The sequence below is a fragment of the Artemia sp. Qi Xiang Cuo genome, chromosome 6 (genome assembly GCF_049724085.1).
Source record: "Artemia sp. Qi Xiang Cuo chromosome 6, ASM4972408v1, whole genome shotgun sequence".
NCBI classification, from domain to species: Eukaryota; Metazoa; Arthropoda; class Branchiopoda; order Anostraca; family Artemiidae; genus Artemia; species Artemia sp. Qi Xiang Cuo.
This window is the reverse complement of record NC_142799.1, coordinates 21,630,679-21,654,165: the sequence shown is the minus strand read 5'-3', so window position 1 is coordinate 21,654,165 and position 23,487 is coordinate 21,630,679. Positions and strand designations below refer to the sequence as shown.

General features: G+C 35.2%; 1 protein-coding gene across 2 annotated transcripts in view; it reads left to right on the top strand.

Annotated features, from left to right (window-relative positions):
• The window catches only part of LOC148950972 (uncharacterized), a 268,560-nt gene that overhangs the window by 12,071 nt on the left and 233,002 nt on the right, over nucleotides 1–23,487 (top strand). For both annotated transcript variants that reach the window (XM_089090534.1, XM_089090533.1), the window contains exons 2-3: nucleotides 6,321–6,655; nucleotides 14,643–14,859. In XM_089090534.1, coding sequence (XP_088946660.1) covers nucleotides 6,321–6,655; nucleotides 14,643–14,859 — 552 coding nt within the window. The remainder of the gene's footprint in view (nucleotides 1–6,320; nucleotides 6,656–14,642; nucleotides 14,860–23,487) is intronic.

Sequence of the window (23,487 nt, the reverse complement as noted above, 5' to 3'; positions counted from 1 at the left end):
TCAGTTGTAATTCTTAGAGAGTGTTGGGAAGGGTCAGTTGGACCGTGACTTCTGACTTAAAAAATGGGGCTACTAACTTCTGAAACAACACACGTACCCAAGAAAATTAAAACATAGAATGTCTCCAAAATATGTTATGTGCAATGTCTTGGAGGATCATGATAAAACTTTCAAGGAGTATTGGACATGGGGAGCCAATTGAAACTTGGATTTTGACATAGGGTGAAATAGGCAGTAGTAAATAAAAAGACATTTTGTGTATCCAGGTCATCAAAATAGCATATCTACAATGTCTTTTTAATGGGTCTAATCGTTTACGCCTTCCCCCCTGAACCCCCTCCCTACGGAAAATATTTTTGATGCGTTTTTGTATACCTCCGAAAAAATTGCCCCCAAACAAAAGTCCTGGATACAGCCCTTGGGTTTATATATCAATTTTTACCTTCACCCTCCCCTCTAGAAATAATTCTGTATATATCGAAATTAAATTAAACTTATAATAAGTTTCCCCAGGGATGATCGTTTCAAACCAAGGTTCCTGGAAGATCGTGAGAGGGCTCACTTTAACAAAAATTAAAATTGTGAGTGCCGTTTTAATGGAGCCAGAATGGAGGGTAACTAGCCCCCTTCCCCTGCAAATTCTGATATAGCCATTTTGTTCAACATAAATGAAAGGTTCTATATAGACCCCTCCCCCCCGTAACCTTGGGGAAAGAGGTGTAAGTTTGAATTTAGTCCATTGCTTACAGATAGTATTTGTTATTGGGAAACCTATGGACCATTTTTAAGGGTTCTCGTCCTATTTTTTATAAGTTTAAGCTGATTGGAGACCAACCAGTTCTGTTCTAAAACTGTTTTTGATATCTGGTCCTTCTGTAGCCATAGGACAAATTGATCGGCATTTTGATCCACGTATTCTGTACTTTCTCTTTTGGCTGCTCAATTTTGTATGTGGGGGGATTTCCACAGGAATGTAATTTCCCCGGGGGGGGGGGGGGTAAACGCCGGCTCCTCTTTTAATGGCTTGAAGGAATCAAGTTGAAACTTTCAGTGTGTTAGGGGGGTAGTGGACAATTTTAAGACTTCAAGTTTTGCATCAAGGAACAGTGGATGGAAGGGTCAAAATTATTTGTGTCCAATCTACCTAAAATAATTTATCAATATAGCATATCAGCAATACTTGGAAAACAGATTCTGGGTTCAATTTTAGACATCTAGGGAGTGCTGATGAGGTAAATGAACCTTGAATTTTGACTTGGGGGATATGGTGGGGGCAGGAGTAAATCAATATACACTACATATATCCAGGTTATCAATACAGTTTATCTGTAACGTTTCAGAAACTGCTTGGGGAATTGTTTGGATATTTTCACAACGTGGGTCGGGAGGGGGGGGGGGCCAAAGAGACATTATATTAGGGAGAAATGATAAGATGACCAAAGAACTTTTTGTTTTTAATCTGCCTAAAAGCTTTTTGCACAATAAACCCTTGTGGAGCTTAGAAACTATTCATGGCAAAGTGTTAAGGTTAATAAGAAGACATTAGTTGTGTCACACAACTTCGGGCGTGCTGGATGGGGGGGAGGAGATTAAAAATGTTCTATCTCCTATCTGCCTAAAGTTGCTTGCAATATTCGCATCTATTATACTTGGAATCTATTCATGGTTAAGTAGCATGGCAAATCAAAAGATAATTTGTTGGTCCAGCTTGTCAAAATAGCGCATCTGCAATATTTTGAGAATGGCTTTGCGGATTGAATTCAAGTTTCAGGGAGTGATAGAAGAGCCAAACGTTTCCAAACTTTGATTTTGAGGCTGGAATGAAGAAAATGGATTTTATTTGTGTCTCCCATTCTTCCAAATGTTTTGTGCTATTAACTCCCTGTGGAACTTAGTATGTATGCATAGAAATAAAAGATAAATATACTTAGTGTTTGGAGTAGGGGATGAGAATGCTCAAACAGTTTTTCTCTGAGACATTGGTTTATCAAAAAAATTGACCCAAAAAAGGGCCAACTAGTTTTCTAAAAAGGTTGAAGCTTACATTTGTTAGTCCCTGGGTCAAAGGGACCCATGAACCAGTAGCGTATCCAGGGGGGGGGGGCGGAGGCCCCCCCCCCCCCCCCGAAATTTCTTCTTTTTTTTAAGCGCCAACATAGTAAGTTCCGAAATATTCACGCTTTTAAGTTATTTGCAACACCCGTTCTTTTTTTCATTTCTTGTTAAATGGCATTCCATTTCTCCAGCAAGCTTATATCATTATTTTATCATCAAACGTGCAATCGTCTCCTGTAGACAAACAAGATTCTCCTGTAATCAAACAAGGGAAATTTTTCTCACTATTTAACCCCCGCAGCTATAAGCACTAGCTTCTCTGCAATGAATGAATTGCGATAAGGAATCGGACTAAGAGGCGATAGTTCATTCAAAGTTTCAAACGCTTCTATAATTCCTGTGTAAGCTAAGCATTGAAACGGAAAGGTCACGTGAGAGGAAAGAAAGAAAATTACCTTAAATCGGATGTCCAGCGAGATAAGGTGGTTTTGAACCTCCTCTAGAAATCTCGCTGGTGATGTTTCAAGGTTATGATTTGACATCCCAGTTCAGCCTCCATTCGGCGTTGGCCAAGTCTTGATCAACTCCTTTCTTGAAGGCATCTAGAGTTTTAGATTGGACGGTGGCTTCGGATAAGCTGTTCCAGAGTGGGACGGAACGGACTGAGAAGAACTGTTGGCGCTCTCGCTTGATGCAACGGGGGGCCTACAGCTTCTTGATGTGTCCTCTTGTGGTAGTTGGGAAGGACAGGGAAAAGACATGACTTAATAGGTAATTTTCTGGCAACTTACGAGTTGCTATTATGTCTCCTCTTTTCCTACTGTATACTAAGGTAGGGAGTTTGAGTAAGGTGAGACGTTCCTTGTAATATTTGTCTTGGAATGCAGAGATAAGCTTATTTGCTCTTCTTTGGACACTCAAGTACTTTCACATCCATCTTATAGTACGGAGAGGCTAGGGTCATGCCAAATTCCAGGTGAGGACGGACCATGGCTTTGTACAGTTTCGTAATCACTCCCGACTTCCTGGTGGTAAATGTTCGCTTTATGAGGTCAAGGGCTTGGTTTGCTTTTGCAATTTGAGCTCGCGTGTGGCATTGAAACTTCAGTTCATTGTCAAAAATAACCCCCAGGTCCTTCTCCTCACTGACTGCCTCAAGCTGGGCGTCTCCTATGTGATATGCAAGTTTTGGATTATACCATCCAAGATGTAAAACTTTACATTTTAAGGCATTGAACTGTAGACACCAATCCGATGACCATCTAGATAGTCTGTCCAGATCTTCTTGCATAGTTGATAGATTTAGGTCGTTCTGGGCCAGTCCTTGGAGCTTGCAGTCATCAGCATATAGCGTCAAAGGATTCTTCAGGTCGTTGTACAGTTATTGATATACATGCTGACAAGCTTAATTAGTTCTAGTTAGTTCTTGTAGTCAGATACTAATATGAAACTCGTGCCTTACTTGAAGAGGGGTTTCTCGGGTTTTCTGTTTACTGAAATCTCACCGGCTCTGCAGTAGCGAAACAAATCATCTGCCAATGCATTGCGTTCGCCTTAAAAATGGAGAAATTTGTGGGGATTGGTTTTGATGGGGCCATCAACATGTCAGGCTGGTATTCTGGTGCACAGGCAGAAATTAGGAAAAAATATCCGCATGTGATCTACACCCACTGTGCATCGCACAGCTTAAATTTGGCTTTATGTAAAACTAGTAGGGTAGGACTTGTTAGGTCAACCTTTGCTACTATACAGCAGATTATATCATTTTTATCATCCTCACCAAAAAGAACAAATATGTTTGTAGAAGCGGTTGCTGTCGTTTATCCCGATAGTCCTGTGAGGAAGCTTGTGAAGTTGTGCGAAATGAGATGAGTGGAGTTTCACGATTGCATTTTAGTTTTTATGTCTTTGTATTGTGCGATTATTTCCGTACTTGAGGAAATAGTTGGTAGCATACGGTGCGATACGGAAGTTATTTAAGAATGTGTTGGTTTCAGAAGCAACCAAACTTAGTTTTGTGTTCACGATGTCTATGCTAGAGTTTGTAAGTGTTACAATGCTCTCTGTCTAAAGGGCGATACAAGTCAAAGATTTAGACTTAGTTGAGTGCTATCGGTATCCTAAGCTATTTTCCGATGCTTCAGCTCTCTCAAACCAAAAAAATTTTTAAACGATTTTTCAGAAAGCCTACGAGCTTGCACAAGAGTTAAATGTGGCTCCGACTGTTCCAAAGTCTATCTGACAAAAATCCATCAACAATAATGAGTCCATCAAGGTTTTTTATCGCGAGTCATTGTTCGAACCTTACTTTGCTTCACTTGTTGAAGAACTTGATCAAAGATTTTTGCGCTATCAGGAGGCATCTTTCAAAATCAGAAGGCTTTTGCTAGCTAACAACAAGTCATTAAAATTAATGAATTTGTGAACGCTGTTGCTGTTTACGAGGGATTTCACGAGGTTAGACGTGCGCTCGAATTTGAGTTAGTCCTTTGGAAACAGAAGTGGCTCGGAATGTCTGAGAAACCATCAACTGTTGCTTCAACTCTTGCGTCATGCGATGCAAAATTTTTCCCATGCATTCGAAGGCTTTTGACGATTTTTCAGACATTACCAGTGATTACCGCTTCTGCTGAGAGGAGCTTTAGCTGTCTTAAGCGATTAAAAACATATCTGCGGAGCTCAACAGGCAAGGAGCGTCTGAACGGACTAGCTCACATGATCCTGAACCACGATATCCAGGACGATGCTGACCAAGTTTTTGATCGATTTGCAGCCAAAAAAGACCGGCGGCCGTTACTGTGAGAGGTTAGGTTGTCTTTTGTTGCTCGTTTCTCTAAGTGCAGTTGATTCTGTTTTTTAAACTTTAATTGTGCTTCATCCTCTGTAAACAATGTTAATATCAATACATTTCTTGCTTTCATGGCTGCTATATTAGGTAGACTGAGGCCCCCACCCCTCCGAAACCAAATTCTGGGCAATTGTCTTTGATATAATATTATTTTTTTTATTTATTTGGTTCTCTAAAACAAGGGTCCCATAGGCAAATATAAGGAATAATGCACTTCTTTTTTTTATATTTTATAAATTCTGCCGCTTCGTGGCAGTTCCAAAAAATCTATTCGCCTAAAATAGAAACTCTCACTGCTTCTAATTTTTTTTTTTAATTCTGACTTTGTTGGCAAAATTTTATTATCCATTCTCAAACAAAAAAAGTCTACAACTAGAAATACTCATGACAAGTATGTACTTTGCATTTCTTTACCTAGCTACCCCCCCCATACCCCCCGCCTGAAATCCTGCACTATGATAGATAATTTTCTTGCTCACATGACTGCTATAAAAAGGTAGACTGACGCCCCCCCCCCCGAAACAAAATCCTGGATACGCCACTGCCATGAACAACTTGAAGAATTTTTGTTTTGCATGAAAATTGGTCAAAACTAATGTTTTTTTTGTCACCCAAGACCAAAAGATAAAAGATTCTTGTTGCTCGAAAAAGAAGCCGTGAATTTTTGTCGCTCCTGTCGGCTTGAAAATTACTCAAATAGCTACAAGTTTCAGGCGGACTATAATACAGAAATACGGTAGAATTTAATCTGTTTTTCGGTTATTCATGTCGCCCAAAAATGAGCACGAAATGTGTCTTGTTTCTGATAGGCTTGGAACTTACAGGGGGTGTAAGACCTCAATGAAAATAACTCCTAGCCAATCAATAACCTTCTGACCCGAAAACAGCTATATAACGTTATATGGTTGATGACTGAAGCTGAACAAGTATTTCTCATTTTGAAGTCAAATCCAGATTTTTATGTAAAAAACAAGAAAAAAAAATATACAACTGTTTAGGAAAGATTGATGGAAGGGGCAAAATATATTTTCTCTAGTTTTCATAAAATAAAGTGAATACTGGAATTTTTATTTTTATGCATTTTTTCAACAGTTGCCCCTGCTAGTTAATGTAACAATTTGTTACTTTCTTTCCAAGAGCAAGGTGCCTCTTGTTGCTGCCAACTTCATCTGTCTGCAATTTATAAAAAAAGTACCAGGGTTTAATATTTTTTGTTAGTAGCCACGTTTTAGGATCTCCTTTTAAATCTTGGCGTCGAATAAATAGGGCTCATTTTCTACATAACTAAGGAAAGCTATTTTTGAAGTTGTTTGATTAATGTGACAAGGTTATTATTCATGAATTAATAAATCAGATTTACATGAACTAGTGTCTCTCTGACTGTTATTTCTGTTTGTAATAAAGTTTAACTTTTCAGGTCCCAGACCATATCTGCCCCCTAGACTATTAGGATACCCAAATTATCCGTATAACATGTATTGGCAAGGCCCTGGTAACTTCATTACTGCTGCTGGAAATTTCCCTCCACGACCTGTATTTTTTCAAAGTTTTGAAGACAACTGGAATGGTGGCCCAGTGAGACATCATAGAAATTATTTCAGACAGAAAAATGTCAAAAAGGATCAGACAGAGGTTAAGAAGCCTGTTGAAAATCAATCATCTGTAAATTCCAAAACTTCTGTGGCACCTGCTGTAACTGCAATACCTGACACTGGAGCACAGACAGAAAAAAATGAAATAGCTGTACCTAGTGTAAGTAGATGTACCAAAATACTATACTATGAGTAAATTTCTCATTATTCTCTGAGGCAAAGAAATGCCTTCACCGTTAAATCTTCTAAAATCCCTGACAAGAAAGTAAAGAAATAAAAAACAACAGTTAAGGTTCAACATTTTTGAGATTTTTTCTTAGAGGGGGCTCTTAAGACGAATCTTTGGGAGGTAAAGAGTTATTTTTCGAAAATTTCTGAAGAAGGGAGTCTACAGAGCAAACCACAAAAGGTGAATTACTTATCTACGTATGTCTCCCGTGTACATGCAGGCTCCTTAACGAACTCTTTTCCTATCACCCCTTATGTGTACAGCTTTGATTTTAACTTTTGGTTCGAAATCGAATTTGACTAATCTGAAAATTCGAAAAAACTTAAATTTCAAAGGAAAATCGCTTAAATGGAAAAGAATTGAAATAAAACTGACATGACGTTTTTTTCCAAAAGCAGAAATTTGCAGCTTTTCAAATAATTTAATTTAATGTTGTCTATAAATATAACAAGAAACGCTACTTTTCAGGCTTTTTGTTGCCTCCCTGTGGTTGTTCTGATTAATGAGCAGCTTGGGCCTTTGGCACATGGAAATTGCTCTTGCTTTGCTTCAATGGGGCTTGGGCTCCTTTTTTTGTATCCAATGTTTAAAGAAGTAATATCATAATACTTATATTATGATATTTTAATACTGTTGATACTATTAAGTTTATTACTATAGCATCATATAAAATATATATTTAAAAAAAATAATAATAATAAGATGTTTGAAAAACAAACGTAGCTACGACCTATTTACTTTTCGAATCGATGCTCTATACTTCTTTTTCTGAAGAGGTTTAGCATATTCATCGAAATAAATCATAAATTCATACCAGTATTGAAATAGTATGCTAAGCATTGTATTGCAGTTTAGTAGAAAGTTTTTTTTCCAGTTTTTTTTCCATAAGGCAACATCTTCATTATTATCATTTATTTTTGTTATAATTTTTAAAATATAAACCACCGTTCACTAACCTATATTTTATGGAACAATTAGCCTTAACGTTTTGATGAACTTAACTTTGAACGCTGAACTTTGGATGAACTTCACGTTTTGGAAATGATTAATTAGAAAAAAAAAGTTTGTCGGATGGAAGTAAAGAGCAAAGATGAAACTTAAAACGAACAAAAATTATCGCCTTGCATTTTTACGCAACATATTTGCAATATTGGTTCAAATCAACTGTTTTCTAATATTTCCTTAAATTTGTAAATTTCTGAAAGACTAGCACTTTGAAAACAAGAAATCGAAACACAACGCGATTAGGAGCAAAAAAGTCCATAAGTGCCGTGCAGAAAATACAAGACTAATTTATAAGGCTCTCAATTGTCTCTCAACGGCCATGAAATCAGTAAATTTTACTACATAATCTCAATCCTCTCAAAAATTCGAGGAAGATCAATTTTCAGCAAAGCGCTAGTTTGTCAAAATTATACAAATTAAGGAAATATGACGAGTCAGTTTATTGGAACAAATATTGAAAATATATGTTATATAAAACTGCAAGCCAATAATTTTTGTTCGTTTTAAGTTTCGGCTCTTAACTTCCATCCGAAAAACTTTGTTTTTCATCTATTAATTTTTGTTCTTTCCAAGGTTTTAAAAATATAAACAATAGACCTTACACAAAGACTGTTTCAAGGGATAAATTTAAAGAAGTCCTGTGAATTATATTAAAATATGATGTTATATGTATATATAGGTTTTACTACACATCTCTCTTAAATTTTCAATAAAAAAATTGGAATTCTGTCGAGCAGAGTCCAACAGGTGTAATATCCTCGTTGTCTTTAAGAAATTGAAATAAATCGTACGTTTATTTATGAAATACTGCCCCATGTGAAATACATGGAGATTTTAGAAAACCTAAGAATATTAAACGAATTTTAGATGTGCTTTGTTCTTTAGGCTGCTAAAGCGGATGAGAGGGTAGCACTAAAAAGAAGGGATTGTAAACTTCCGATTATTGATTTTCAACCATGTCGATATGCATACTGCCCTTTTCATGCTTCCCAGCATTTCTACTCTAGAAACTGCACCAAAATGCCATTTTGATGCTATAAGTCACTTTATGATAAAATGATTGAGAAAAATTTACAAAAAGCACTTACCTATGATCAATAACTTTAAAATAAGCTATTCAACATCTTACGATATTGCAACAGCTTGCTATTTCTGTTAGTCAGCTTACGATTTATGAAACTTACTAGGGGGATGGGAAGATAAAACTGGGGGATAAAACTCAGATTTAAGTATTTGACCATCAAGATTATGACAGTACCCTTTTCATGCTTCCTAGCCTCTCAACCTCAGATTTGGCACCAAAAGGTGCAATTTTTGGTGCCAAATGCCACTTTATTGCGGTTTTATGAAGATGACTTTAACTTCAAGACGACTAAAACACGTAAATGTAAAACTTAAATTCTATATGAGACCTTAAATAGCTCTCTTTGATGCTGCAGTAGCCTGCTAGTTTTGTTAGTCAGTAAATGGTGTATAAAAACATTAAGGGGGTTTACTGGGGGAATTTACATGAGGGGGGATTGTAAGCCTCAGGTTTAGGGTTTTTAACAGAGATTATGATGGTACCCTTTTCATTCTTCCAAGTGTTTCCATACCAGAAATGACAAACAACGTTCCGTTTTGGGTGCATATAGTGCTTTGTGATGGCGTTATTAAGTCAAATTTTGAAATTGCCTTAATTATAAAAATTAGCATTCAAATGAATCCTCAAAAAGGTCTCTATGATGTTCGACTGCCCTGCTAGCGGTGACAAAAGAAAAAAAAAAAAAAAAATTGTGAGTATTACCCATGCAAAAGGTGATTGAAATGTTGCTGTTCAAGGTTAGATGATATAGTTTACCTATATAGGAATTTTAACATTCATGATTTCAATGTGCCCTTTTCACTTTGATCCGAAGACATTTTTGAGGGGTTTCAGTAAGGCCGTATCAAGGGGGGTGGGGGTTTGAACCCCCCCCCCCCCCCTCCTAAAACTTTCAGTCCTTTTTTAAAATTTCAACGCATTCGTTTTCAAAATAACATTTTATCCCTACAAATAACCGAAATAATATTTAAAATCCCTGAATGAGCTACAAATGACAGTTTTTCTCACTAGACTTTTTTTCCAAACATGTTTTAAACTTTTGGTTACTAATGGCCGTTTGCTCTTTACTAGTTTGTTGCGCATCATAATATGGTTAGAATTAGGCAATATATTGATTTGTCTGTGTGTCTTAATTTTTATTTTCAATGTTTGATATGTGGTAGATTGATATAAATATTTTGTAACTGTTTTCACCTGCTGTATAGTATTTATATTGGCGAAGTTGAATAACAAAGCCATAGTTAAATAAGCGTTTTGTACAACTCCTTATAACTGCAATATAAAATCATTTGAATGAATATCAACTTCAATTGTATGAAAAATTGATTGGGTGTCCGCTTTCGGAAATCACACACGTGATGTGGTGGCGTGCGTCAAGCATGGTGGAAACCGCCAAGCACGGCGTAAACTGCGTCAGTTGTGGAGGATCTGCGCGGCAATCCCGGTGTTCTGAGATATACACCAGGTGGATGAAGGTGAGCGCTTACTTATAAAAGATAAATTTGTTCCAATATTTGTCGATAAATCAACTAATATTACTTCTCATTATAAACCATTAATTTACCGCATTAACACAAATCAGTTTAGCAGACAGGCTGTGTTAATTGTCAGGGACAGAATTCTTGCTCAATGTAATTTTGAATAGTCTTTCGTTTTGTTCTGGCTTGGTTTTGTGTTTCAGTGTTTTCGCTTTCTCGTTACACTTTAATTCAAAAGGTCAGCGTTTTTTTTTCGTGCTTTGTTTGTGTGTGGGCATGTGTGTCGAGCACTGAGGATGGCCTGGCATAGGTCCTTGCTGCAATATATACTTTATCGTTTTGTTTCTTTTCACTGCCTGAGAGTCTCCCCGGTTTCTTGATTATTCTTTTCTTTTCTTTTTCTTTTGTTATATATCAGATGAAAAAAAGAAAGTTGTGACAACATATTTGGAACTAGACCCCGGCGCCGTGCCGATGAGGGAAGCCCGGCGGCGGCGGGGTAAAAAACAGCGCGCCACGCCGCGCCGTCGGTAAGATGTCGGCGCGATCAATGTTGAAGGCAAACATTAATGTTTTCATCAGTCTTTCTCAAATCACAGCTTAAATTTACAACAGATTCGAGCCTAATCATGAGTTCAAAACTTAACAAGCCGCTGGCTGGAAACTGGTCTTCTTTGTTATTCATCAAGAGAAGTAGAAATCTGGTAGAAACGAAATGACTTTGGCGTTTCAGTACCCTTGTATAATAGTTGAAGTATCTATTAGCTATGTATTCTTAACATAGATAATTATCAAAATTAGTATTTTTTCATTGATTATTATTGCATACAAGACTTCAAACACCGTATCACAAAATTCGTCAGTTATCTGGGTAAAAACTTTGAATGTAAGTTTGAACTTAGAAGCTTAATTTTTTCATAATGCCCTTTGCCAACATCTGTTTTGCCACCTTTAAAACAGTTGAAATGGGTGACTTTGATACTGATGGTTTTTTTTTGCTCTTTTAGATTCCTGAAAAGCCTTCCTTGTATTAAAACTGGCTTTTAATAACAATTAAAAAAATACATCAAGTATAAATCACGAAAATCTTGTTAATTTTTAAATTATCATAGGGGTTGGACAAAAAAAAAAAAAAAATCAAGGCTCTATCACTTAAATATAATAACTCCCTCTCCCCCCTCTGGATACCATCTTGATAGGATACCGTCTATGCTTTAAATTAAAAAAAATAATTAACTTTTTCGCATCCCTACTTTCAATAAAAATTCAAGATATCATTTCCCTACCCCCCCCTGGACTTTTTGGCATCCCTGCTTTCAATAAAAAAAATCAAGGTACTATCAATAAAATATAACTACTCCCTATGTCCTCTTCTGGATACTATCTTGATAGGATACCGTCTCTACTTTAAATTACAAAAATAGCTTTTTGGCATCCCTGCTTTCAATAAGTATAACTCACGAAAATCTTGTTAATTTTTAAATTATCATAGGGGTTGGACAAAAAAAATCAAGGTACTATCACTCAAATATAATAACTCCCTATGCCTCCCTCTGGATACCATTTTGATAGGATACCGTCTCTACTTTAAATAAAAAAAAAAGCTTTTTGGCATCCCTGCTTTCAATAAAAAAAAATCAAGGTACTATCACTTAAATATAATAACTCCCTATCCCCCCCTCTGGATACCATCTTGATAGGATACCGTCTCTGCTTTAAATAAAAAAATAATTAACTTATTGGCATCCCTTCCTTCAAAAAAAATCGAGATATTATCATTTAAATATGATAGTTCCCTAGCCCCCCCCCCCCTCTGGATACCATCTTAATAGGATGCCGTCTCTGCTTTAAATTAAAAAAAAATAACTTTGGCATCCCTGCTTTCAATAAAAAAAATTTCGAGATAGAATCATTTTGATATAATACCTCCTACCCCCCCCCCCCCTCTGGATACCATCTTGATAGGATACCGTCTCAGCTTTACATTAAAAAAAATAATTTACTTAATAATTAACTAGGTCACTATATTGTTCAAACAAACGCGAGAAATAATGTTAAACAGCTTAGTGTTCCTTGAAAAAAAAAAAAAATGAGGGTATGAGTAAAGGGCTACAAAGAAAACAACAAAAATGTCGAAATTATTCAGATATACCTCAAACTATTGAAAAACCGAGTCATAGATTCGCCGTGGCATTCAATAAGATCCGAAAAATCTAATTAAAAGGGAGCACACACAAAAGCCAAATTAGGCCAGTAGCCTATGAGAAATCGCAAAATACCCAAGACAATGAAAAAGTCCAAATGGGGGGCCCTGGGTCTATCAAAATATTTCAATGGTTTCCTAGGGAATTGGATAGTATTTTCTTCTATCTCCGCTTCAAATGAAAAAAATAAATATCTTTTTGGTGTCCCTGCTTTTAATAAAAACAATGAGTTATTATCATTTAAAAATGATAGCCCCCTATAGGCAATAATGTACAATTTTTTTTATGAATTATATTTTTTGGGTAACTTCTGTTTCAATCTTTAATTCCCCAACCTTGTACATAGCTTAGTCTATAGCTAAATTTTGTCTCAATAGAAGTTTTTTTTTTGTTTTGTTTTTTTAGGGGGGGGGGGGGTAAATATTTTCAAAAAGAAGATTGTATTGTCTTTAATCTATTAGGCGCTCAACCATTGAGTATTAAAGAATAAGAAAATCTTATCTAAAAACAGCAAAAGAAAAAAAAAATTCTGCAAACTTACAATTCAGCTGTAGAAACGATCTTTCTGCTACCAATTTCAAAATCCAACTGTAGTGAATGTAGTGAAATAGTGAATGCGTCCTATAATTCTATTCAACTTGAAAATAAAATTCTTGACTACGAATGATGTAAAACTTTGATCGATTGTTCATGGACCCAGAAAATTAGTCTGATTTCCACTGTAGCTGTTGTTTGCAAGTTGTGAATCTTCGTTACACCAATAAACAAAGCATATTTCCTGAAAAAAAAAAGAAAAGAAAATAACAGTCTGTAAGGGTCCGTGAAATGTCAGTAGGGGTATGATGAATGTTGGAAAACCAACGTATACGGGTTTCAGTACTACTTTCAGACCCTAAGGATCTTTGCCTCTGGTCTTTCTTTTCACTTTTTGTGTGTCTGAAAGTCACCAAATTCACTATTTCAGTAGATTAACTCTGGATGACCCCTGTCATTGCTTAACGTTTCTAAAAACATAAGTAGATCACTATACCTGACAAAGGGAGCTCCCTGCTCTCAACTTTATCGACAGAAATTAACAGACCAATAGCATCATTGCCAGTATACACGAACAGCAAAGATAACATGAACAAAGTGCGGAAAAATAGATTAAAAGAAGAGACGTACGGTAGTTAATACAGCACAAAATATGAAAATAGAAGAATAATCTTCTAAATTAAAGATAGTTGGGAGCGGATGTAGTGATTGATCGTTTGTAGTTTGCATAAATCCTTGTCGAGATTTTGATTACGTTATGCACAAATCTTAGGAAGCTTAACTTAGTCTAGAGCTCAAGTACTGCAGAGTTCTTCAAATGATTGGGAATGTATTCTTCGGTTTGTAGTCAGGTTCTCAATGTAGTAGTTTTTTTTAAAATCTTCTCGCTAAAGATTTCACATAAAGCTGAAAACAGTTAAAGGTTAACAAACAATATTTTCAAACTATATGCAATATCAAGGCGTCGTCTAATAAATCAATGTTGAATATTGCCCAACTGTGAATATCTGGATTGACTTAGTACTACTTTTACAATTAATAATTCCTCAAATATTGCTCTAAATTTTTATCCAAGTATAAAAAATTATTAGATGTATTAATTTTGCTTCGATGCCTTTCCCCCGCCTCAGCCGCTTACAATAATGCACTCTTTTGCCTCTCACTGTCTTTCTGAAACCATAGATTTACCCTTACTAATTGTTGCCATAAGTCGGTTGTGTACCCCTTAAGTCTTCAGGAGCACAGGGCTTTATCTTTACTCCTAGTTTCAGTGTATGATATAGTGAATCGTATGTTTACATTAATAATCTAGAAGATTAATTTTGGGGACTTAACCTTGGATTGTAAGATTTTCTCATATAATGTGGCTTTTATGAGGACTTAGCGGAATAATCCATTAGAGGGATCAATAAGAAAAAGTGATTATTGAGACTTGACAAAACAAAAATTAATAAAAGAAGAATTCTGGTCTTAGAATTTAGGGTAGGCCTACCGTCATCGACATACTTATTTTATTAGGTATGTAGGGTTTTGTTATTAACGTGTTTAATTGTATTTTCAAGACTCTATGCCATGAACACAATTTATTTATTAATTGTTTTTCCAAAACTTAGGGAACTAGCGCTACGACTCCAGTTTTGCCTAAGTCAAAGCCCGAGGCTCTTTTTGTTGCTTGTGGTCCAATGAAGTCATTTAGAGACGCAATTGAAGAAGCTAATTTCATTGGTCCCGTCAAACCTGAAAATGATACAAAGGGTACACCCACTAGCGTCGAGTTGATATCTCCAAAAGTTGTTCAACCGACTGTCCCGGCTTCCGAGAAGCGGAAGAGTAAGTTTACCGTCATTAGAAAAGTCATTTTCGTCTCACTGTATTTGAAAAAAAAAACAGTAAAAGCTAGTCTGTTGTTTTGACACGAAAATTTCAAAAAAGTTCTTTTTTATATACAGACAGCTGTTGTCATAGACTATGGCACTTTGAAATTCAAAAAATTCAGAAAAAACACAAAACCGTAAAATTAAGTTGAAAATGTCAAGATAATTTTACTTTCCGTTTGGTTAAATAGTTCTTTTTTTCCTGGTTCATGCTTTCAGTTTTGCTCTGCTAAAGTTTGCAATTTTCAGATAGAACTTTCTGCGTAGATGTTGTAGATTTTTTTGCTTAACTTTATTTTCACTTAAACATGAACTGATATGCAAAACCTTGAGTCAAGAAGACATCAGAAAGTGGGTTTTAAACTTGTTACCAGTTCCATCTTGACTGTCACTCAAAGTAGAATAAAAGTTCTGCTCAGAAACTGAGCAAAAGACGGAAAATTTGCTGAAAGTACTTTTATCATCTTATTAGCTAGTAGTTACAATGATAGTTTCAGTTCAATAGCAAAATGAATATAGGACAGCAAAACAAATATTTCATCGTATAATCAGGAAAATAGCCTTCTGTTGTCTTTTACACGAAAATTTCAGAAATCTCTTTTTTTTTTACCAACAGTTGAGTAAAAAGTCCCTTTTTGTTATAGAAATTTCTTTTTTTTTATAGAGACAAACTGAGCAAAAAATGAAAGATTGGCCTAAAGAGTACTTTTTTCATCTTGTTTGCTAGTATTTGTAAAACGATAATTGTAGTTAATAATTTAGGAGAGAAAAACGGGTATATAATTTAAATAAAACAGTGAAACAACTGTTTTATTCCACTGTTTTATTTAAATTATACCTGTTTTTTCTCTCTTAAATTCTGTAAATGGAAAAGCTGTGTGGTCTAAGCTCAGAAATTGTTTACTTATAGTTGTAGCTCGATAGCAAAACTAGTATCGGGCAGCAAAACGAATATTTGATCGAAAAATCAGGAAAACGATAGCCTCATGTTGTTTTATACACGAAAAGTTCAGAGATTTTTTTTTATAGAGACAGCTGTTGTCATAGACTTTGTATTTTCAAATTCAAAAAAATCAGTAAAATCGCAAAACCAAAGAGTGTATGTTACAAGAGCCCATTTATGGGTAAAATTGAGAATTTCAAGATAGTTTGACTTTTTGCGGGGGGAAAACACCGGCTTTCAAGACAAACATACCTCCAAAGCTAAAATCAACACGAAAATAATACATAAATTTATCTTGCAACTGGTATCAAGACAATAAGATTCTAAAAATATACCATCTTAGATTGTATTATCAGTATTCTATAGATTCTTGAAATCTTGTTTTTTTCGTTTAAGAATTCAAACATTTTTTTAGCCCGTCAATATTTTGTGGTAATAAGATAGTCTGAATTTTTTTCTGACGAGTCCACCTGTTATGTGATCATGTGAAAAAAAATCCAAATAAAGTGTAAACATAGTTGTTTCAAAGACCTGATTTTATTAGTATTTTTAAACTCTGGAATCACTTGTATAATAATTAGCACCCTCAAATAATCTAAACACGTATTATCAACGGAAAAAAACAGCATAGGGTTTCATAAAGAAAGAAAAACGAGCAAAAATGGGGTTTTTATAGGCCAAATGACGATACTGAAAAAACAAAGCGAATATTCGTCATTTGGCCTATAAAAACCCCATTTTTGCTCGTTTTTCTTTCTTTATGTGATGTCAGGCCAATGTGGTTTAAGAAATTAGCATAGGGTTTTTTCACCAAAATCACTTTACACAGTTTATTGGTAAAATTGAAAATGTCAAGATAATTTGACTTTGCCTGGGGCTGAATTCCAACTTCTTTTTTTTTATCCCAGCTTCATATTTTCAGTTTTGCTCTGCTATAGCTTAGAGTTTTCAGGTAAAACTGTATGCGTGGATTTCGTTGATGTTTTTTGCTTAATTTTTTTTCCACTCAAATTCTGACTATTGTACCAATTCTGAAGTCGACCGTACGTTAAAAAGTGGTTTTAAGCGATTTCGTCATTTGGCCTATAAAAACCCCATTTTTGCTCGTTTTTCTTTCTGTATGTGATGTCAGGCCAATGTGGTTTAAGAAATTAGCATAGGGTTTTTTCACCAAAATCACTTTACACAGTTTATTGGTAAAATTGAAAATGTCAAGATAATTTGACTTTGCCTGGGGCTGAATTCCAACTTCTTTTTTTTTATCCCAGCTTCATATTTTCAGTTTTGCTCTGCTATAGCTTAGAGTTTTCAGGTAAAACTGTATGCGTGGATTTCGTTGATGTTTTTTGCTTAATTTTTTTTCCACTCAAATTCTGACTATTGTACCAATTCTGAAGTCGACCGTACGTTAAAAAGTGGTTTTAAGCGATAAAATTGACACTTAATCATTTTCACTCCCCCCCCCAAGCTAAAGTAGGCCAAAAGATGTTACTAGAACGTCTATCAACCTCAAATCTCCCTTCAATCACAATAAAAAAAAAAAAAACTCTGAGGTTGATTTTGCAAAATAGTAGCCGTTCAATTTGTTTCTGGCAGCCCCCTTACACCGGCAATGTTGTCAAAAGGGTATGAACGCGTCTGATTCCCCCCTTTCTGCTTCTCAAAAACCCATTGAAATCGTATGCAAAAGTGAACTTTTTTTTAAAGGAAATAGTGCCCAGGTGCAACCCCAAGCTGGATTTCTACCAAAGTAGGCAGAGGAAGCAATTCACGAAAATTTAAGGGAGGAGAGGGGGTGAAATGTTTTTTCCAAAATTTAGGGGGGAAACTCTGCTATTTTCTTTTTTCCAATGGAATAGAAACAAAAAAAAAACATTTTTCAAGAAAAAAAACACAAACTACGTGTTTTCAAAATCTTATGCGGGCGACAAAATCTAGGGAATAGTACCCCCTGCCCCCCTTTAAGAAGTTTAGCGATTTAAAATGCATTTTGACTTTACACAAGGGAGTTTGAAAAATTTGAATAGTATGAAAAAGAACTTTAACTCCCCGATATGATCAAATTTTGAATAATTTTTGCGTTAATAGTTCTTAGCCTGAAATTCGGAAGCAGCAAATTTTTGATTCGCTGCTTCATTGTTTTTCTCCGGCGCGAAAGTGTTTCTTTTTAATTATTTGTGATGTTAAAAATAAAAATTAGAACTTGGACTTAATATGGCTGTCTTGAGTTTTTGGTTATTGATTCCATAAAAAAAATAAGTGTTCGTGGAATTGGGAATCGGAATTGAGACATCGGGTTGGAAGCAAAATTACAATAAAAATCGAGAAAAATTCGGGCAATGTCCTATAATTAATAAGTAAAACTCCTGGCAAATAGTTCTAAGACAATAATCCTTTTAATTTTCTGCTCTAGATCTTTTTAGAGAATGAAAAATTTCCGAATAAGAAAAGCTTTTATTTTTCTCATGGTTTTTATTTTTTTATTTTTGTTCTAATCCTAATTTATTTTATTTTATTGTCAGAATTTTTTCCTAGTTTTTTTCTTTTTATCTTAATTTAATATCAAACTTGTATTTCTTTGTTTGGAACTTCATTGCTTTTATACTGATGTTCCAATTTCGTTTGATCTGGAGAGAATCCGTTTCTATATTTATTTCCAAGTCTGACAACTATTAGGTTTTAGCCTTTTACAGATGTTCCATAGAAACTAAGTCATGAAGATACTTTTCAATTGGAAACTATTTTGATTTATATAAAAGAAAACCCTTGGCTTATGAAATACGGTTGCGTATTTCATTCTTCTATTAGAAAGTGGCTATCGTGATTCTGTAAAAAAGCGAAATAGCTGCTTTCTTTATTAATGCAAAACAGACATGCGGTTGCGTATGTAATCTATATTAGAAAGCGGCTATCGTGATTCTGTAAAAAAGCGAAATAACTGCTTTCTTTATTAATGCAAAACAGACATGTGGTTGCGTATTTAATCTATATTAGAAAGCGGCTATCGTGATTCTGTAAAAAAGAGAAATAGCTGCTTTCTTTATTAATGCAAAACAAACATGCGGTTGCGTATTTAATCTATATTAATTAAAAAAAACTTTCCGAAAAATAATTTTTTCAAAGAAAAGTAAAGGCCATTTTAAACTTAAGCTCAGTATATACAAATACATGTTAAAATTCAAACTAAAAACGACCAGAAATTACTATTAAAGAATAAATGAAACCCAAAACGAACAGAAATTAAATAAACAATCATAGCAAAAAACATACAACAAGTAATAATATAAATGAATAAATAGAGCTTAAAGCGAGTAATGCTTAGATTGAATATGAAAATCAAGATTAAAACGAAAACAAATATTTTTCTATTAAAGTATAAATGAAACTTAAAACAAACAGAAGTTAAATAAACAATCAATGCGAACAAACATACAATATATGTTAATGTAAATTAGTAAATAAATCTTAAAACTAGCGAAACGTAAATTGAATATGCAAATCAAGTTTGAATTTAATAAAAATAACTACAAACAAGAGTTTGGGTATTGTCTCACTGCAGAAGCCTAAAACCTACTGCGTCATTGGCACTTTACTGAAAACGATTCTTTGAAATATTTTCACTTTTGTAACTTTAAGAAATCAAAAATTAATTAAGATTTTAGGGAATATTATCAGCATATGTATATTAAATTGACAATGTACTTTTTTCTTCAGTACACTCAATTTAATTTTTTTCAGTGAAGCACAAAGTATACTCTGACTTTTAGAAAGCATAGGGGTTTTGGACCCTACTCACATTTATTAATGGTCGTTTTTAGTTTGACTCTAATATTTATTTTAATTTTTGTTCGTTTTGGGTTTCATTTATTTATTGATACTTATTTGGGGTAGTTGTATGCTTGTTAGATTATATGATAGTCCGGACCCCAGGTGTTGAAAATGTGAACCATACCACGACGGAATAAGGCTGCTACGAGAATTAGCCTACCCTCCACCCCCTAAATTGACCATGCAGATTCAAAAATACCAATGGCACTTGCTTGCGAGGGGTGGAAAACTCTAAAACTTGACATTTTATTATATTTTGGTGTTTCATGCAAGAAAATGCATGTTCCACAAAATTTGAGGTGCAGTTTTCCGCTCAAATAGAAATGCCTAGAAGCCATAGAATGTTTTCATAACAAACTAACACGATTAGTTACAAAAAAAAGCAGAGTTAAAAAAAATGGCAAAACTATGAGTCTTGAACAGTCTTGGAAAGTGTAAACAAAATCAAATTGAATATTAGATATATAATGATTGTTGAAAGATCCATCAGTTCAATTTTTTTTTTCACTGTAATTTTTATTTTTATTTTCAATGCTGTAAGAACTGGAAAATAATAAATTTGTAATATACGAGTAATTCGTTTTCGAGGGGGGCTAGTTGCCCTCCAATCACTTTCGACTATTAAAAAGGGCACTAGCCCTTTAATTTCAAATCGAATGAGCCTGTTTTGAAGTTTCTACGACAATACCTTCTATAAAAAACCTTATATGCCCCCAGGGCATAACTTAAAACCCTTTGCTTGAGGACTGTGGGGAAGTGTCCACCTCAAAAATATATTTTCAATCTGGAAATCAACTACGCTTAACAAAAATGGCTATCTAGAAAATTTGATTGGATGTGTTTGGGGGAATGATGGGCGTTGGGGGGGGGGAGGCTAGTTGCCCTCCAATCACTTTCGACTATTAAAAAGGGCACTATACCTTTGAATTTCTAATCGAATGAGCCTATTTTGAAGTTTTTATGACAACGCCTTCTATAAAAACCTTATATACCCCCAGGGCATAACTTAAAACCCTTGCCCTGAGGGTTGTGAGGGATTGTCCTCCTCAAAACATGTTTTCTATCTGAAAATCAACTACGCTGAACAAAATGGATATCTCAAAATTTTGATTGGATGTGTTTGGGGGAATGATGGGCGTGGGGTGGCGGGCTAGTTGCCCTCCAATCACTTTTGACTATTAAAATTGGCACTAGCCCTTTAATTTCCTATCGAATGAGCATGTTTCGAATTCTCTCCGTCAGCTCCGTGTGTTATCAACTTGAACACCCAACGAGCCAAGCTTTAACTCCTTGCTCCGTAGGTGGTGGGGTAATGTTCTACGCGACCTCATATTTTTTAATGGGGCATCACCTGCGATACACAAAATAGCTGTCTCAAAATTTCGATTGGATGTGTTTGGGGGAATGATGGGCGTGGGGCGGGGCTAGTTGCCCTCCAATCATTTTTGACTATTAAAAAGGGCACTAGCCCTTTAATTTCCAATCGAATGAGCCTGTTTTGAAGTTTCTACAACAACGCCTTCTATAAAAAACCTTTTATACCCCACGGGCATAATTTAACACCCTTGCCCTGAGGCTAGTGGGGGATTGTCCTCCTCAAAAACTTATTTACTATTATGAAATCAACTTCGCTGAACAAATTGGTAATCCGAAAATTTTGATTGGATGTGTGGGAGAAAAGGATGGACGTGGGGGGGGGGGGTTGAGGGGGGCTAGTTACACTCCAATCACTTTCGACTATTAAAAAGGGCACTAGCTCTTTAATTTCCAATAGAATGAGCCTGTTTTGAAGTTTCTACGACAACGCCTTCTATAAAAACCTTATATGCCCCCAGGGCATAACTTAAAACCCTTGCCCTGAGGGTTTTGGGGGAGTATCCTCCTCAAAAATATATTTTCTATGTGGAAATCAACTACGCTGAACAAAATGGCTATCTCAGAATTTTGATTGGATGTGTTTGGGGGAATGATGGGCGTGCGGGGGGGGGGCTGTTGCCCTCCAATCATTTTCGACTATTAAAAAGGCCACTAGAACTCTCGATTTCTAATCGAATGAGCCCCCTTTGAAGCTTCTACGACGACCCCTTCTATATGAAGTGCCTCTGGGAAAAAAAAATATAAAACATTGGAGCCGTATGGCCTTTACTATAGGCAACGTTACAGCGTTGCATCTGATTAGAAAGCGGCTATCGTGATTCTGTAAAAAAGGGGAATTGCTGCTCTCTTTATTCATGCAAAAACCGGTATATAATTCGATGAGGCTCTACCTTTAGTAGGGTACAGCCTGAAATATGGTAGTTTATTTAATTTATATATTAGAAATCAGGAATCGGTATTCTGCAAAAAGGGGAAGTAACTTCTTTCTTCATTGACGTAAAGCATAGATGCAGTGAGGAACGCATACTGTTTAGTGAGGCTATACTGTTAGTAGGAACGCAGAGGTCAGTAAACAATTGCCCGACTTCGGAGCTAGGATCTGAAAGGAGTCAAACTTTGGATCACCAGTTAGATTTTCTTTCCATAGGATAATAAAAATGTCTTCATATTGGTGCATCTTCGGGTCGTTTCTGGCGGGGCTATACGTTGATATAAGCAACTTTTCGCCCTAGAATATGTCATTTTCTTTATTTATATTATTGTACTATATTTTAGTCTAGTAGGATTCTCTAAAACCATTATTACTTTTAGTCCAAAAACTGCAAGTTATTTTTTAAAATCTGGACACCCTCTCCTTCATAAATGCCCTAAACCCCCCCCCCCCAAAAAAAAAAAAAAATCGAATTCATACCTGCATTCTATGAAATAACTCAAATAAAGCGTCTCAGTATTTACTCAAACAGCCTTCAAACTATTTTATCTTTAAATGACTTGGAAATAGTATTTTATAGGATTTGGAATTTAAGATATAAAATAGCGTATCAAAATGAGTATCAAAGAGTACCAATGAATAGTCTTTGGAAACTGTAACATTTTCTTGGCTTTTTACAAATATTTCAAGTTTTTTTTTTATTGAAGATTTTGTATATAAAAGGTCCATAGTTCTATCTAACAATATTCTTTTTTTCTGTTGATTATTTTAGAGTAGATAATTTCTTCGTCCTAGAGGAATGTTCCCTTTTTTGTTTCTTAGGAGTTTATGTTCTTGGACACAGTTAGAAGGTCTAAATAAACAATTATAATAAAACCAAAGGTGAGGAGAATATATATATATATATATATATATATATATATATATATATATATATATATCTATATCTATATCTATATATATATATATACACACACACACACACACACACACACACACACACACACACACACACACACACACACACATATATCTATATATATATATATATATATATATATATATAGTATATGAGTGAGAAAGAAGCAAGAAGCACACACACACACACACACACACACACACACACACACACACACACACACACACACACACACACACACACACACACACACACACACACAGAGAGAGAGAGAGAGAGAGACGAGAGAGAGAGAGACGAGCGAGAGAGAGAGAGAGAGAGCGAGCGAGCGAGCGAGCGACACACACACACACACACACACACACACACACACACACACACACACACACACACACACACACACACACACACACACACACACACACACACACACACACACACACACACACACACACACACACACACACACACACACATATATATATATATATATATATATATATATATATATATATATATATATATATATATATATATATATATATATATATATATATATATATATATATATATATATATATATATA